This window comes from Hipposideros armiger, unplaced genomic scaffold (genome assembly GCF_001890085.2).
Source record: "Hipposideros armiger isolate ML-2016 unplaced genomic scaffold, ASM189008v1 scaffold_14, whole genome shotgun sequence".
Taxonomy (NCBI): domain Eukaryota; kingdom Metazoa; phylum Chordata; class Mammalia; order Chiroptera; family Hipposideridae; genus Hipposideros; species Hipposideros armiger.
The window spans coordinates 2,804,346-2,823,071 of record NW_017731364.1 but is presented as its reverse complement, the minus strand read 5'-3'; the positions used below and the strand labels follow the sequence as shown (position 1 = coordinate 2,823,071).

The following is an 18,726-nucleotide window of genomic DNA, read 5'->3' as shown; positions in this document are numbered from 1 at the left end:
TCACTAATACATAAAAGAACTACATCATTTGAAAACTCTGAAAAATCCTTTAATAGAGATGGCACTCATAAGATAAACTATGGAGGTTTCATTTTCTTTATAAAGCAGGGTGATAAGACACATTACAAGGTTGCAGATGCTCTTTTGTATCAGAGGATGAGCTATTTGACTATCGCTGGTAGAGATGACATTATCAAAACAATACAAATCTCAAAAATGACATGAATGTAGTATTGCAACTCACTTAATAGAACATTTTAAAAAAATCTACCAAGTATGAGGCGTTATACTGGGCACAGAGATAAATAAGACATGGCTTCTGCCCTTGAGAAGTTCACAATCCATTATAGATCAGCACTGTCCAACAGAACTTCTGGCAATAACAGAAATATTCTGTATCTATGCTGTTCACTATGGTAGCCACCAGCCCCATGTGGATGACTGAGCACGTGACATGTGCCTTGTACAACTGAAGAACTGAATTTTTAATTTTTATTTAATTGTAATTAATTTAAATTGCCACATTGGCTCATGGTTCTCACATCGGACAGTGATACATACACCGTAACTAACCCAGAAGTATTAAAATCAATGCCATAAAGTGATAGTGATCATTAATACATACTTACCTCATTTAATATGCTTTCCAGTGTTGGAGGAGTATCAACTTGAGGAATATCAAACTCCTTGTCATCAATCTAAATAGAGAAAAGAAATTAATGCTCACATAATGATGCTTTCCCTCTTATAATCATAAGGGTGTTTTAACTGATTAGAACCACTATCAGTTAAGAGACAAACATACCACCAAACTGATCATACAGAGAGCCAGTGCAATAAAACTCCATGGTAATATGGGTCAGGTCAGAAGACTACAGAACTGTTTCCTTTCCTATCCACATATTCAGTGGTTATCAAGGACAAATAAGCACTGACTGCACCATCTTTCCAGAGAGCTTCTGCTAAAGGACTTTGGCATCTGCTTTCTTGGACATGATATACAGCATGTTTTATGACAAGCCCTAATTTTCTAAGTTGAGATATAAGTCATAAGCAATATACAAAGGTGTGACATTGCCTTTCTTATTTTATAAATTATGGTGAAAATAATTAGGTCAAACAACTTGTCATTAAATGTTCTCATGGTCATTAAATGTCATTAAATATTCTCATGGTCACAAAAACCCATTAATAACAAATCAATGGGGGGAAAAAATCACTACGCAATAATTCTAAACCCAACTCTAGTTCTATGATTTATGAGAAGTCATTTAACATAGCTGCACTTCAGGTTCTTTCTATATCAGTGTTGTGAAGCTCAGATGAAAACACACATTAAAGTATTTCATAAAATGAAATGAACAATACAAATGAAGAGTGATATTATCTCATAAAACTGTGCATTGACTCCTATTAATCTATGCAAAAATGACCGATTTAGAATCTTTGAGTCATAAAGTACACTTTAACCAATATTTTGTTTAAACATCATCACTTGACAAAAGTTGAATTTTTACCAGATCATTTTTGAATTCCAGTTCCTTGTCCAGATCTATGTTAGAAAATTTTGAAAGCGAAGCTTCTAGATTAAAAGACTTATTCAGTTCTTCTTCAGTAGTCTTGGCAGAGAGGCTCTGTTCCACATTTTCATGGTCTGGTTCATTTTCCATATTCACTTTTAATAACTGTATTCAGTCAATCCAAGCAAGTTTTTGTTTTGTTTTATTTTTGGCTTTAGATCATGACCTGAATGATGATCTCTTTTCAAAAAAGAAAAAAAATATGTGGTTTAGATTTCCTCAATTGGACATTCTGAAGTCTTATTTGGTCAGACTTATGTGGGAACTCAATCATCTGATTATAGGCAAAGAGAAATCAATACTAGGGTATGGTGTGTGATGGGGGGCGGGGAGTTTCTACAGGAGCACAAAAGAGGAACATCTAACTCTGGAGCCTAGGAAGTGACCCACCACCCAAAGTCATAAGGCTGGTGATAGTGACAGACTTGGGATACACTCAGCCACTAGACCTGGTACTAAGTAGATTTATGTACCTAAGAGCATGATGGTAAATTGGTACCAAAAGCTGCAATTAACCCCTTCCTCACATTCCCAAACCTCAGAGTAGATCTCCTTCCCCTGTAGATAAGTATACGGAACAATTTTGTCATCAGCATCCACACAGGGACAAAGATCTCTCAGGGAGCCTTATGTAGACACAGAGACCTGAATGGATGCCGAGTCACTTAATACGACACTAGCAAATCTAAGGATTTGTATCTACTAAGGTAGACAACAATGATGCCAGGATAAAATAATTCCACAGCCAACTAGAGATTCCTAGAAAGAAAGCTAATCACAGAGAAACATGCACATTTTCAGGGAAAACTAAAATAACTTAAAAAAAAAAAGCACGCAACCTTTTTGTAGATTTCACAGCTCTAAATGATACAATGCTATATCAAAATGATAATTTATTTGCAAATTTTTCTAGAAAACAATTGCCTGAAAAATTTCTAGAAAGTTAAAATATATTCAGAAAAAAATAATTATAAATTTAATGAGGGGCGACCGGTTAGCTCAGTTGGTTACAGCACAGTGCTCATAACACCAAGGTTGCCGGTTCGATCCCCACATGGGCCATTGAGTTGTGCCCTCCACAGGTAGACTGAAACAAGTACTTGACTTGGAGCTGATGGGTCCTGGAAAAACACACTGTTCCCCAATAAAAGTTAAAAAAAAATTTTATGATTAAATTTATTCTTAAATGTTTTTAGTTTATGTTATGATTAGGCTCCAAGTGACTAAACTTTTAAAAGTTCATTACTTAGTTCTGCCTGTTTAGAATGAAGCAAAAATATGAAAATAAAAACATGCCATCGTAATAATGACAATAAAAACAAAGGTGATTTTGTTTTCTAGGCTAGGTGTTTTCCATAGTACCAAACAACTAGCAGTAACTCTCAGCGGGATGCTTTTTCAAACTGCGTACTGTCCACTGCGGGGGACGTGCCATATTCACCAGGGCCACCAACAACTCTCCCCACCTGACAACTTCTCTTCCTCCTCGGTGAAGTGAAGGCAGAAACAATGCTGACAACCACTGAGCAACTGAAAGAACTAATTTTTTTTAAAGGAGTGGAAAATTATTTTTTTAAAATATAAACTTTTATATTTTTAAAAAACTCAAAATTTTATCTATTACTAATTAGGTTCATTTTTTCAGTACTTATAATTTCACTTCCTTCGACGTTTCAGTTGTGTTATACTACAAGAAATTAATATCTAAAGACATGTAGACTCATGAAGTCTAATTTTTTAAGAGTTGAAACCATTTTTTTCAAGCTAGTACATGTGGTATAATACCAAACACAGACTAATTTCTTTCACTTGTTACAGAAGACAGACTATAACTATAAAGCTATTCTATAAAATACACATCATTGAATATTAATACATTCCTAGAAGACATAACTGAGGGCACTCTGTATCTGGCAACATTAGAAAGTATCTTTCCAATCTCAGTTACTGAATGTACTGCTTCTTTTGCAATAAACGGAATGCAGCAGCAATATTAGCATTTATATGCCTTTCTCCAAAGAAGACCAAATTGACTCATGAAAAATTACTTCTTAATTATGTTCACTCTTATTTGTATCGCTTAGCAAAAATGATTACAATTAATCAAGGAATGTTTGCAAACATGCACAATCTAATTCATATTCAGTGGTGCTTGAGGACAGTTATTGAGAATTATTCTTATATATACATTTGTTTTAATAGTGGAAAAGATCACAGAGAAAAAAAGAGAGCCTTTATTTAAATCATCAATAACCTAAAATGTTTCATTCATCACATTTGTCTTTCTAAAACTACTCAGGAAAACAGTTTTTTTCTGGCTCTTTCTATATCTCCTATCTGGACTTAGAGGTCAGCATCTGTGAACACCAATATCACCCTGAAGAAGTTTCAAGTGATCAAGCATTCCCTGAAGAAAGGGCATCATCCTGCCATGCTACCCTACTCCATTTCCAACCTTCACCTCACTGAGCTCCTGTGATTGATAGAATATGGGGGCAAAGTGGAGAGAACACAAGCCAGAGCCAATTAACAGACACTTCTCCCAAGAAGACATACAAATGGCCAACAAATACATAAAAAGATGCTCAACTTCACTAACTAGTAGGGAAATGCAAATCACAACCACAATGAAATACCACCTCACACCCGTTAGAATGGCTATTATCAATCAACAAGTCAAGTATTAACAAATGTTGGAGAGGTTGCAGAGAAAAAGGAGCCCTCGTACACTGCGGGTGGGAATGTAAATTGGTACAGCCACTATGGAAAACAGTATGGATGTTCCTCAAAAAATTAAGAACAGGGCCGGCCGAGTGGCGCGATGGTTAAGAACTCGCTTGGGATGCCAGAGGGCCCCGGTTCGGATCCCACATATGAGGGCCAGTGACACTGCCCTCCACAGCTAAGATGCTGAACAACAGCTCAACCTGGAGCTGGGCTGCCATGAGTCGCCGGCGACGGCGTGGGCTGCAGTCCCTGTGGCAGTGGATTGCCATGGGCTACTGTGTGTGGCCAGCAGCCAGCGTGAGCGGCCAGCAGCCGCAGTGAGCGGCCGTCCAGAAGCCGGCGACTGATCTGCCTCGCCAGAGAAGAGCGCAATGATGGTGCCAACTTGGGCCAGTGAAGCAACGTCCTCCACAACTAGACTGAAGAACAAAACGACAGCAATTTGTCTGTTCCCCTTTTCCCCAATTCCCCAGCACTGTTCCCATCCCCCCAATTTCCCAATAAAAAAAAAAAAAAAAGAATGGCAACATTAAAAAAAAAAAAAAAATTAAGAACAGAATTACCATGACCCAGCAATCCCTCTTCTGGGCACCTATCCAAAAAATGTGAAAACATTTACTCATAAGATACATATATCCCAATGTTCACTGCAGCATTATTTATGGTAGCCAAGACATGGAAACAACCAGTGTCCTTCAACAGATGATGGGATAAAGAAGATGTGGTGCATATATACAACGGAATATTACTCAACCATAAGAAAAGGTGAAATACTACCATTTGCGACAACATGGATGGATCTTGAGATTATCATGCTAAGCGAAATAAGCCAGAGAAAAAGTCAAGAACCATATGATTTCACTCATATGTGGGATACAAAACTGAAAGCAACAAATGAACAAGACAGACAAACAAAAACTCATAGATACAAACAACTGTTTAGTGGTTACCAGGAGGTGAAGGGGGATGTAGAAGATGGTGACAGAAGGAAATTTGACTTTAGGTGATGAACACACAATGCAATATATAGATGATGTATTAAGGAATTGTATACTTGAAACCTCTATAATTTTATTAACCAATGTCAGCCCAATAAATTTTATTCTATTTTTAAAGATTTTATTGGGGAACTGGGGGAGGAGAACAACATTGGGGAATTGGGAAAGGGGAACAAATTGCTGTCCTTTTGTTCTTCAGTCTAGTTGTGGAGGACGTCGCTTCACTGGCCCATGTTGGTATTACCATTGTGCTCTTCCCAGGTGAGGCAGTCGCTCACCGGCCATTGGACAGCCACTCACGGCGGCTCACAGCAGCTCATGAAAGGTCACGCCCGCTGCCGGCCAGCCCCACTGCAGCCTACGCCGTCGCCAGCGACTCATGGCAGCCCAGCTCCAGGTCCAGCTGTTGTTCACCATCTCAGCTGTAGAGAGCAGTGTCACTGGCCTTCATGTGGGATCCGAACCGGGGCCCTGCTGCTCAGAGCTGGTGTCCCAAGCCAACTCATAACCAACACGCCACTCAGCAGCCCATAAATTTAATTTTAAAAGAGTCAATTATAATCAGGTTTGAATCTGAACTTTATCAGGTTCAATCTGTCTACCCTTTTGGAGACCCTTAGTTTCTACATCTGTAAGATGAACTATCATGGCCATTTGTGTTGTTTACACAGAGCAACACCTCTTGTTCTGGGCAGGGCTCGCTCAAACCATGTGGTCCTTGTGGAGGCTGCTAATCAAAAATCCCCTAGTAATAGAAGTTGTATAAAATAGTCAGAGTCCTTCACCAGGATTCATTAAAATGGAACTGCTGAGGAAGAGCCATTTCCACTACTCTCTAAACAATGAATACTAAGGCTAGGCAGCACCCTCACCCTCCACCACCCCCTCCAACCCTGTTCTGCAGAAAAGAAGGTCATTTATTCAACACATGTCGACCAAACACCTACTTTGCATCTGTCACTGGAGATCCACCTCTACAGACAGAATTTACATTCTAGGTCCAGATTCTCTAGCAAGAATGAAATCATCCTCCGAACACAAGCAGAAAACAAGAGGAAAGAGTGTCCTGATATCATTCAAGCCCCAGGTTCCAGTCTTCTATAAAGTTAGCTCTGTCCATACCCTTCTGGGAGTTTGGCTACATAAGCCAATATACTCTCCCCACTCTCCCAATTTTTTTTCTTTTTTTTTTTTTTTTGGTCACTTACAATTGAGAGCCCTGCTCCTAAGAATGCAACTACCTATTTTGCAGGGCTACTGTGAGAAATAAATGACACAATGACTGTAAAGCATTTAGAATAATGCCTGGACACAGAATAGGTTTTCAAGAAATACCATATTTCCCATGTATAAGACACACCCAGTTTTTAGACCCCAAATTTTTTGAAAAAGGGTGCATCTTATACATGGGAAAATATGGTATTAGCTATCATCATTTAAAATTTCCTCAAGATCTCCAAATTCTTCTAAAGACCCTGAAACAAGATGCAGTACTTTTATAAAGAGGTAGCCCATGCTAAGCATATCAGAAGGATACCTTATCAAAAGGATATACTTCTAATAATATCATATTAGAACATTCCTCATAAGCTGAATTGTGGGGTTTCATCTAAGACTAGGACAGCCCCCAGCAAAGCATCACACACACTTAATAAAAACTTTTAATTATGATAATTGTCATATACTAACTCATTCTAAAATTATGCCTTTTTTTTTTTACATCAACTTCCTCTTTTGTCACTTACCACCAGTTTTTATTTTCTTTATGTTAGCAAATGTTTTCAAACCAAATAGACCTGCTGAATCAAAAGGTCACCATGCTTGGATTTTTTTTTTCAAAATAAAAAGAGTTCACTAGAGCAGCTTCTGTATATTTTTTAGACACTGAACTATGCATGAACCTACCTGTGATAGGCAGAACAGTGCCCATCAATGCCCATCCTAATCCCCAGAACCTGTGACTATGGTACCTTACATGTCAAAAGGGATTTAGCGGATGGGATTAAATTCGGATCTTGAGTTAGGGAGATTATCCTACATTATCTGGTGGGCTCTTTAAAAGTTTAATTACTTTTAATTACTTTAAAAGTAACTAAAGGGTCTTTAAAAGTGGAAGAGGGGGGCCAGCCGAGTGGCGCGTTAGTTAAGAGCTGGCTTGGGACGCCACAGGGTCCCGGTTCAGATCCCACATATGAGGGCCAGTGACACTGCCCTCTACAGCTAACATGCTGAATAACAGCTCGACCTGGAGCTGGGCAGCTGTGAGTCGCCGGTGACGGCGTAGGCTGCAGCCCCTGCTGCAGTGGGTTGCCATGAGCTACCGTGTGTAGCCAGCAGCCAGCGTGAGCGGCCAGCAGCCACCGTGATCCGCCGGCCAATGACTGATCTGCCTCATCCGGGAAGAGTGCAATGATGGTGCCAACTTGGGCCAGTGAAGCAACGTCCTCCACAACTAGACTGAAGAAAACGATAGCAACTTATCTGTTCCCCTTCCCCCAATTCCCCAGCGCTGTTCCCATCCCCCAATTCCCCAATAAAAAAATCTTTAAAAAAAAAAAGTGGAAGAGGGAGGCAGAGGAAAGTGTCAGAGGAAGGGATGGGACAACAGAAGCAGGAAGATGTTATACTGCAGGCTTTGAAGATGAAGGAAGAGTGCCAGGAGCCAAGGAATTCAGTCTTTAGAAGCTGCAAAAGGCAAGTAAATGGATTCTCTCCTGGAGCCTCCAAAAGGACCACTGCCCAGCCACGGCCTGAATTTAGCCTAGGAAGACCAGTGCTGGACTTGCGAACTACAAAACTGTACAATAAATCTGCATTGTTTTAAGCCATGAAATTTGTGGTAATTTGTTACAGCAGAAATAGGAAACGAATATACCAGCTTCAATTAATTTGTTTCTGGCCACGTCTCCAACATTCTGAAATACTAAACCCTCCCTTGTCACTTGGTGTTGCCCAAGTATTTATTGAGGAAACTCTTCATTCCGATATGTAGAACAATGATGAAATGCTTAATATATGATGTTTAATATTACACACTTGATGCAAATACTGCCTTCAGATATCACTTAAGTGCTATTCCCATACAAAGGCTGGCAATGAACTACTGATAATTTCCTCTTGCCATACAATTCTATAACTAGTTCTTCACCCAATCATTGGGTGATTTAGTGTTTTTATAGTTCTTAAGGTGGTGCCATGTCAGACAGTGCCTGCAGACAAAACAATAGGTTGCGTCAATTGTTCTTTGTTCTCTCCCGGAACGAAATCACATTAATCCTACAGGAAATGTATGTCACAGAATCATGATTACCCAGTATGTTGTCCTCTTCTGAGTGCTGCTGATAAACTAATATTTTAATAGTTGTGACCTAAGATTATCTGATATCTTGATAGTTCCCAAGGTTGCTCCTTCTTAATGAATAAGGTTATTCCCAACCAATTAATAATAGATTCAAGGACCATGAAAAAAGAAGATAGGTTATCTATAAACAGCAATGACCCCATTATGACATTGGCCAACTGAATAATAACTCCAGAATGTGACCTAGATTAGGCCAGGTTAATGCGGAACTGTTTCACCAGTTTTTTTTAACTTTGGCAAACATTCTCAAGTTCCAGGATCCTATTTAACTCACTGACATTCTTTTCCTCCTAAAAGTGACATATGAGACACTTTTCACATTACAGTGAAATCAAATCAAGTGGTTTTTTTTTTTCAGTTTAATATATCTCCACAAAATCATGATATGGAAACGATTTTACATGCCAAATTTGTTCCTGACCTTCCCAATCCAAGTATTTCTCTTCTTTCATTTCTTTGTTTTGTTTTGTCTTCTTGTAGTTTGTTTTGTGAAGAAAAACATAATAGAGGATTAATTTCTATTCATTTCTATTTTCTTTCTCGGGTAGATGTAATAATTTTTAACAGCTCTCCAACGCCCACAGGATAAAATTCCAAATTGTAAGCCTATGATTCCAGACATCACATGAGCTGACTTTACCTTCCATTACAACTAAAATTATTATTATTTGTGTTCAGTCCTTCAAGAATAGCTTCCACTTGCCCTCCATGTCTGCTCACACTAGTTCACCTTCCCTTTCCTTTTTCTCTCCATTTATCTAACTTCCTCCCGCCCTCCCTCCCTCCCTTTCTCCCTCCCTCCCTCCCTTCCTTCCTTCCTTCCTTCCTTGATTTATTTATTTATTTTAAAATTATAGTTGACATACAANCCTCCCTCCCTTTCTCCCTCCCTCCCTCCCTTCCTTTCTTCCTGGCACCTTCCTTCCCCCAAGCACCCTCTGAATCCAGAATACATGCATTCATGCTTTCTTTAGAACAGTGCCTTGGCACCTTCCTCATATCGATTCATTAATTAACTTACCACGTGACTATGTCTTTTCTCCCCTATTATTCAATAGTAATGGGGCCATGCTTCTTTGTATACTCCACATCACTAGGCTCTTTGACTTGCATAGCTATGTAAACATTCAATCAATTGACACAGAAACTGGAAGACAGGAATAACATCTGTATTGCAAATCAAATATATCAGTTTTATCACCTGTAATTGTTAAGCTTCAGAGGATATTATTTGTCTCACAGCATATAGGAATCTATACCATAATAAGCCAAGTTATCATTGAATTCTATCTTTTTGTAATCAGGCTTGTCAACTACTGATCATATTCATCCTTCAGATATCAGCTAAAACTTTGCTTCCTCAAAAAAGTTTTTTTGTCCTGCTCAACTAGACTAGGTTCCCTGTTAGTATGCACCTACAATTGTTCTCTTTTATTACACTTACCACATTGCAATCATTTTTTCGGTGTCTAAACCACCATTCCCTTCCCTGTACTGGAATGCAGGTTCCAGGGGAGCAAAGACCAGATCTGCCTTGTTCCCCATTGTCTTCCAGAGCCTAATTACACAGTAGCTAATCAACCCACCATGCCAGCCAGCCATCCAGCCAGTCATCCTTCCCTCCCTCGTTCAGCAGCCAAGCAACACTCCATGACCGGCTTCCAGAGCTGCAAATAGCAGTTCTGGTCATTCAAAATAAGATGTGGTTAGTCGTTCTACCCCAAAAAGCCTCTATCTTGCAAGTTCCATTCTTTACACCTAGGTCATAGTTTTTTTAATCTGTAACACTGATTTTTTTAATAACATTTTGCTCATGAATAACATGACACAAACTCCACAATTTCAGATGTTTCATGTTCTTTTACATTAATGCAGCCTACAGACCAAGATGAAAACAGTGAAAAGGTATCCTATGCCCATTTAACTTACAGGAATTCAACTACTGTCGTCAGCAAAGGGAAAGAGAAAAAAAGAAATGATTCACGCAGAGCCAGGGACTCTGTATGTACCATTCCACTCAACTTCAGAGTGAGCCTGGGAAAGGACATGGGTATCTGCTGTCCTTTCGGTCAGTGTCCGTTTTTGCACGCCTCATATACAAGCAATCAACTTCATCTGTGCTCCAAATAACAAACAGCATGCTGTTCCAACATGGAGCAAAAACTGGCTGTGTCGGACTTTCTGAGAGAACCTATGTCAGTCTCCAACATGACTCCTTCCCCAGGTACTTGGAGGGTACCCAATTTTCAAGGTACTTTTCAAAGGTACTCAAGTTGCATCTAACACATGGACGTCAGAAATAGACCTTGTGTTAGATGCAATGCTACTATATAGTGGGATGAGCTGATAACTTGATCCCTGAGTTTCTTTCTAAGAATAGGCACACTTAGGTAGCTATGGCCCATAGTGCTTAGAGCTGCAACTATGAAAATACCCAAACCACTGTTTCTTTTTCTCTTCTCTTGATAAATGTCTAAATGAGAAGAGTGATCATTTAAAACTTAGGAAGTACATACAGAACAACAAATGTTAAAAAGAAAAGTGAGGGAAAAGAATAGTGCTTGACACAGAATATTCTCAAAGATAGATCATATGTTGGGGCACAAATTTAATCCTCAACAAATTTAAAAAGAATGAAATCATACCAAGCATATTCTCCAACCACAATGCTTTGAAACTGGAAATCAACTGCCAAAGGAAAGCTGGAAAAACCACAACTATGCGGAGATTAAACAACATGCTACTGATCAACGACTGGTCAAAGAAGAAATAAAAGATCAAAAGATACATTGAGACAAATGAGAATGACAATATAACATATCAAAAATTTTGGGAAGCAGTGCAAGTGGTAATAGGAGGGAAAGTTAAAGCATTACAGGCCTACCTCAAAAAACAAGAAAAATCTCAAACAATCTAACATTTCACCTTAAACAACTAGAAAAAGAAAAACAAAAGAAGTCCAAAGTCAGTAGAAGGAAAGAAATAATAAAAATTAGAGCAGAATTAAATGAAATAGAGAACAAAAAGACAACAGAAAAAATTAATGTGACAAAGAGCTGGTCCTTTGCAAAGACAAATAAAATTAACAAACCTCTGGCTAGACTCACTAAGAAAAAAGGAGAAAGACAAATAAAATCAGAAATGAAAGAGAAGAAATTAAATGAACATCAAAGAAATACAAAAGACTATACAAGTATACTATGAAAGATACACGCCACCAAATTCAATAACCTCAAAAAAATGGACAAGTTCTTAGAAATATACAACCTTCCTAGACTGAATCATGAAGAACTAGAACATCTAAATAGACCGATCAACAGTAAGGAAATTGAAACAGTCATCAAAAACCTCCCCAAAAAATAAAAGCCGAGGACCAGATGGCTTCCCTAGTGAATTCTATCAAACATTCAAAGAAAATTTAATACCTATTTCCAACTCTTCCAAAAAATTGAAGAAGAGGCAATTCTTCCTAACTCATTTTATGAAATCAACATTACCATGACACCAAAAGCTGGCAAGGACAACACAAAAAAAAAAATTACAAGCCAATATATCTGATGAATACACATACAAAAATTCTAAACAAAATACTAGCAAATAAAATACAACTATACATTAAAAAGATAATACATCACGATCAAGTGGGGTTCATTCCAGGGGTGTAAGATGGTTCAGGATACACAAATAGGTCAACGTAATACACCACATTAACAAAATAAAGGATAAAAATCATATAATCATATCAATAGATGCAGAAAAAGCATTTGACAAGATACAACATCCATTTATGATTGAAACACTCAATAAAATGGGTACAGAAGGAAAATACCTCAACATAAAGGCCACATATGACAAACCCTCAGCTAAAGCATACTCAGTGGTGAAAAACTGAAAGCTTTTTCCTCCAAGATCAGAAGAAAGACAAGAATGCACATTCTCATTACTGTTATTCAACATAGTACCGTAAGTCCTAGCCAGAGCAATCAGGCAAGAGAAAGAAATAAAAGGCATCCAGATTGGGAATGAAGAAGTAAAATTGTTATTTTTTGCAGACAATATAATTCTATATTTAGAAAACCTTAAAAACTCCATACACACACTATTAGAAACAATAAACAATTACAGTAAAATTGCAGGATACAAAATCAATGTACAAAAATCCATTGTGTTCCTATATACTAACAATGAAATATCAGGGGAAAAAAGTGAAGAAAACTCCATTTTCAATCGCAACAAAAGAATAAAATATCTAGGAATAAACTTAAAGTTTATTGTCTAACTGCTAACAGCCATTCTAACAGGTGTGAGGTGGTATCTAATTATGGTTTGGATATGCATTTCCCTTATAGTTGGTGAAGCTTAGCATCTTTTCATATATCTGTTGGCCATCTGTATGTCTTCCTGGGAGAAGTGTCTGTTCAGGTCTTCTGCCCAGTTTTAAAAAGGACTGTTTTTTTGTTGTCCTTGCTGAGTTGTATGATTTCTTTGTACTTTTGGATATTAAAGGTGAAGAACTATACACTGAAAACTACAAGATATTGTTGAAAGAAATTGAAGAAGATACAAAGAAATGGAAAGATATTCCATGTTCATGGATTGGAAGAATCAATATAATTTAAATGGCCATATTACTTAAAACAATATACAGATTTAATGCAATCCCCATCAAAATCCCAATGGCATTTTTCAAAAAAAAACAAAAAACAAAAAAGAGAACAAAAAATATCAAGTTTGTGTGGAACCACAAAAGACTCCAAATAGCCAACATAATCCTGAGACAAAAGAATAAAGCCAGTGGTATACACTCCCTGACTTCAAATTACACTACAAAGCTACAATAGTCAGAACAGTATGGTATTGGCAGAAAAACAGAAACACAAACCAATGGAACAGAATTGAGAGCCCAGAAATAAACCCACATGTATATGGGCAACTAATTTTCAACAAAGGAGCCAAAAACATACAATGGAGAGAAGAAGCTGGGAGAACTGGAAAGCCACATACAAAAGAATGAAACTAGACTGCTATTTGACACCATACACAAAAAATAACTCAAAATAGATTACAAACTTAAATATAAGACCTGAAATAATAAAATACATAGAAGAAAACATAGGTATTAAACTATGAACCTTCGTCTCAGAGAGAATTTTATGAACCTGACCCCAAAGGCAAGGGAAGTAAAAGGAAAAATAAATGAATGGAGCTACATCAAACTAAAAAGCTTCTGCACAGCAGAGGAAACCTTCAACAAAACAAGAAGGCAACCAACCAACTGGGAGAAGATATTTGCAAACAATACCTCTGATAAGGGGCTAATATCCAAAAATATAAAGAACTCATAAAACTTAACAAAGAAACAAACAATCCTTTTGAAAACTTGGCAGAGGACCTAGACACTTTTCCCATACAAATGGCCAACAAATACATAAAAAGATGCTCAACTTCACTAGCTACTAGGGAAATGCAAATCAAAACCAAAATGAGATACACACCACAAATCAAAACCAAAATGAGATACACAAATTAGAATGGCTATTATCAATTAAACAAGAAATAACTGTTAGAGAGGATGTGGAGAAAAAGGAACTCACACACTGCTGGTGGGGATGTAAATTGGTAGTCACCATGGAAAACAGCGGGGAGATTTCTCAAAAAAATTAAAAATACAGCTACCATATGACCCAGGCATCCCTCTTCTGGGTATCTACCCCCCAAAAATAGAAAACATTTATCCGTAAAGATATATGTACCCCTATGTTCATACACTGTAGCCAAGAAAACAACTTAAGTAACCTTCAATGAATGATTGGTGTGTGTTGTGAGATATATATATATATATATATATATATATATATATATATATATATTCAGCCATGAGAAAGGGTGAAATACTGCCATTTGTGACAACATGGATGGATCCTGACAGTATCATGCTAAGCGAAATAAGTCAGACAGAAAAAGTCGAGAACCATATTTCACTCACATATGGGATATAAAAAGAAAGCAATGAACAAACAAACAAACTCCAAGACACAGACAACAGAAGGGTGATTACCAGAAGAAAAAGGTGTGGAGGGGAAGATGAAGAAGGTAAAGGGGGCCAAATATATGGTGACAGAGGGCAACTAGGCTATGGGTGGTGAGCACACAATGTAATATACAGATGATGTATTATAGAATTTGTACACTTGATGTATTATAGAATTTGTACACTTGAAACATATGTTATTAACCAATGTCACCCCATAAAATTTAATTTAAAAAATAAACAAATGACATTTTCAAAAAAAAAGAAAAGTGGGGCTGGCCAAGTGGCTCAGTTGGTTAAGAGCTCACTCAAGTGTGCAAGCTCTGAGCAACAGCGGTTCGATGTCCGGCCCAAGCTGAGCTGCCGCTGAGCTGCCAACTGGTGGCAGGATGGCTCAGTTAAAAAAAAAAAAAAAGAAAGAAAAGTGCCTGAAACCTACCTGTGCATGGTGCTGTTACTACTACGAATTGTCAGACACAACTCTCTGATAGCCCTATTCTAGAAAACAAAAATCTAAATCCCCTACAAGAAATATAATAACTAAGTCTACAAATATCTGTATTATGTATAAACCCTAATATTATTCATCAGCTTCCTATTAATGTGTATAAGGCAATAAGTAAAATGAATGAAAATAAAATCATCACTTCTTTCCAGCTTGTAAGAAGTCCCCACTATTACAAGAATCTCCATCCATCAAAGACCCACTCCAACCTCAGAGAGCTCCTCCTAAGAAGCACTTGGGTTGTGTGTAGGCTGAAATATATTCCCTTTTCTTCTTCACTGAGCTGGTATGGGTGAATTTTTCTAAGTTAAATACACAGAAGATAGGCTTCCACTCAGTTGTAAGCTGAGTAGATGGTGGCCTTCCCACTCATCTTAACTACCAATTAATTGAATTGTCACCTCAGTTTGTCTTAGGTGTCATGGGTTACAAGAGATTTTTTTAAAGAGCAAGAGGAAGCTTCTTTCTAAACTGCAGAGGAAAAAACGAATTTAATTACAGTTAAAACATCCTAGAAGGGCTGGCCAAGTGGGACGTTGGTTAAGAGCCGGCTTGGGATGCCAGCTCTAAGCAGCAGGGCCCCGGTTCGGATCCCACATGAGGGCTAGTGATGCTGTTTCCCTCCCCCAATTCCCCAATAAAATCTTAAAAAAATAAAAAAATAAAAAAATCCCAGCACCTTCACCATGTTTCCTCTGGAAAACTGCTCCTCCTCCACTCCAACCATGTAATTTTGGTGGTGCTGCCAAACAAATACCTATCTACCCAGCCAGAAGAGTAAGCACAATGCTCTTGTGTCCAATCTGGCCAATCAGTATACTTCCCTAGGTTTTGTATGCGTATAAACACTTAAGGTAGGAGTCTTCTCTTTACTCCGGGTGCTTGGAAGCTTAGAAGACATAGCACAAGGGTTGGTATACAAAATGAAGATAATTCAAACATTAATTCAACATTCAGTTCAGAATAGAAAAGTTGGGCTGGCCAGGTAGTTCAGTTGGTTAGAGCACAAGCTCTGAGCAACAGGGTTGTCAATTCGATTCCCACATGGGCCAGTGAGCTGTGCCAGAGCTGAGCTGCTGCTGAGCTGCCAATGGGCAGCTGGATGGCTCAGCTGGTGAGTGCACGTGCTCTTAACAACAAGGTTGCCGGTTAACTCCCGCATGGGATGGTGGGCTGCGTCCTTCCGCCCTCTCCTCTTGCTCCATTGAAAGTGGTGACTGGACTTGGAGCTGAGCTGCACCATTCACAACTAAGAATGAAGGACAACAACTTGACTTGGAGCTCATGGGTCCTGGAAAAAACACAATGTTCCTTCCCCAATTCCCCAATAAAAACCTTTAAAAAAGAATAGAAAAGTTTGAGCTTACAAACATACACAGATGACACCAGAAGCTGTGGGTCAAGAGAAGAGGCTATCTAACCCATGTAAAAACTATAAAAAAGATCAAAAGTTAAACAGACTTCATTAAGTTCAAAAGGCCTTACTTTTCATTCACATACATAGCTGACATGTTGGTGTCACAATGGTTGAAATGTCTATGAAAAGAGATATAATTAAAAATCAACATGTCCCAATATTCTGGAAGACAGAAAACATCTATCTGCTGATGCTGGTCCAGGTACAAAGGAAATATATACAGGATACTCAACGTATTATTCTCTTAGAACTCTGGAATGAATTTTCTCACATTATAACTATGTCTCTTTAACATATGAAGCCCAATAGTTCAACCAGAGTTTTTCCCACCTTTATATTATCCTACATTCTATGGAACAGGACAGCTATTGCCAGAGGATTCAATATCTATTCTCTGCTTAAATTTAACCATGAGCAAACCCGTATCTTACCTACACAAACATATGTAGATACTCCATCTGCATTTGTATTAGATATACTTCAAACACACACATCTGACATGTAATTATCTCCCAGTCACAGACATCTGGAGTAGAGTTGGTGCCACAAGTTAACATTCACCTTTGTTTTGCCTGGGGTATTGTGGGGTCAGGGGTAAGGCGCTGAGGAGTGTGTATTGGAGGGTGGGCAATGCAGAGGACACAAGCCTTTCTGTCCATTCTAATATTAGTCTAATATTAGGAGAGTATGGAGGAGGCATGCCTACTTGGAGGCTTCCCAGGTGTTCTTGATAACCCATGGCCATGGAGCCTCTCTCGCTTGATTCTACTTCACCCTACCCTAACCTCCTTTGGAAGGCACCTAAACACTTTAAACTGTTTCCCTCCTTCCCCAGGTACCACACTTGGAGAACTAACCAGGACCCAGGAGTGGCCTCGAACTTTAAAACCCCACCTATCCCTCTGCTGCCCTCACTTTGGGGCACATCTTGCAGGCAGAGAAACTGGAAGCACCAGCGTCACAGAGTATCCACCAATCCTAAGAGGTGGATACCCCATAGAAGCCTTGGCCTCACACTTGGGGAGCATACTCATCCCAGTCCTCGAGGGATGGAGGAGCCTACTACACCTGTGCCCCAGGCGCAAAAGGCAGGACCTGCACACCTGTTCCGTCCGGGGGGGGGGGGGGGGGAGTGGTGATCACCTGCCTCCTAGTCTCACAATCAGGGGGAGCAAATGCACCAGTCCCTCAGCCTCCCATTCGTTTGTAACCAACAAGTGGAAACTGCCCGACCCAGTCCCAGGCCAAAAGCTGGGCACACCCCTCCGCCCCCGAGTCAACCCCGACCGGCCGGTGCGGTCCAGTTAGCCAGTCAGAGACTGCTGGGTCAGCCACCCCGAGGCCGCGCTGCTGTCGCGGTAGGAAAAGGGCCGAGGCTCAGGGACCTGGCTCGCGTTCTCTTCCCGCCCAGAGTAATGCCCCTCACTACTGTCCCCACCCCCATGGCCCATTCGCAAGAGACTCTTTACCTGCGCTTGCAGCGATTCCAGCCCAGGACCCCAGTCCCACGTGACCCCGCCCCCTGCTCCAGCCTCACGCACGCGCAGTATCTAGCACTGATAGTCACGCTTCCGCTTTCCAGCCCTCACTCTTGTCTCTCCTGGGCGGTCCGCCCCTCTACACCACGCCCTCATTTAAAGGGCCAGAGATACACTGTCTCACCCGGACTTAATGTGTGATTAACATCTTCAGGAACAGGAGAGTGGGAACGTCAGAGGAGAAGCACAGATCAATAGATGAGAAGAGAAACCCCACTCCAGCCCTACGTTAATGAATTCATCAGCCTTTAAGAAAGTGAACCTACCTTCATTGATCCCAGAAAGAGCAATTGATTCCCAGGCTTCTGGAGTTTGCAACCAATAATTTTTTTCTTTTAATCTTTTTAAAGACGAGCATAGAATTGCCAACTTTCTATTTTTCCAAATACAGACAGTAAACACACACACACAGGTTAAAAAACAGCTATTATTTTCTAATTTATCATCATTTCTCCACAAAAATACATCGAACATCAAAAATATAGGAGAGACACACTCTCAATAAAGGAGTTATCTTTTTTTTTTTTTTTAAAGATTTTTATTGGGGGAATTGGGGGAATGGGAACAGT

General features: G+C 39.2%; 1 protein-coding gene across 3 annotated transcripts in view; it reads right to left on the bottom strand.

Moving 5' to 3' along the window:
* The window catches only part of VPS8 (VPS8 subunit of CORVET complex), a 255,460-nt gene extending 237,289 nt beyond the window's left edge, over positions 1-18,171 (bottom strand). For 2 of the 3 annotated variants that reach the window (XM_019668968.1, XM_019668980.1), the window contains exons 1-3: positions 18,089-18,171; positions 1,518-1,760; positions 630-698 (exon numbers count right to left, since the gene is read on the bottom strand). In XM_019668968.1, the coding sequence (XP_019524513.1) occupies positions 630-698; positions 1,518-1,670 (222 nt within the window). In that variant the 5' untranslated portion in view covers positions 1,671-1,760; positions 18,089-18,171. Of the gene's footprint in view, positions 1-629; positions 699-1,517; positions 1,761-9,687; positions 9,814-18,088 lie in introns of all 3 variants that reach the window. The other variant, XM_019668973.1, reaches the window with a different exon arrangement.
* Positions 18,172-18,726: the final 555 nt, after the last annotated feature.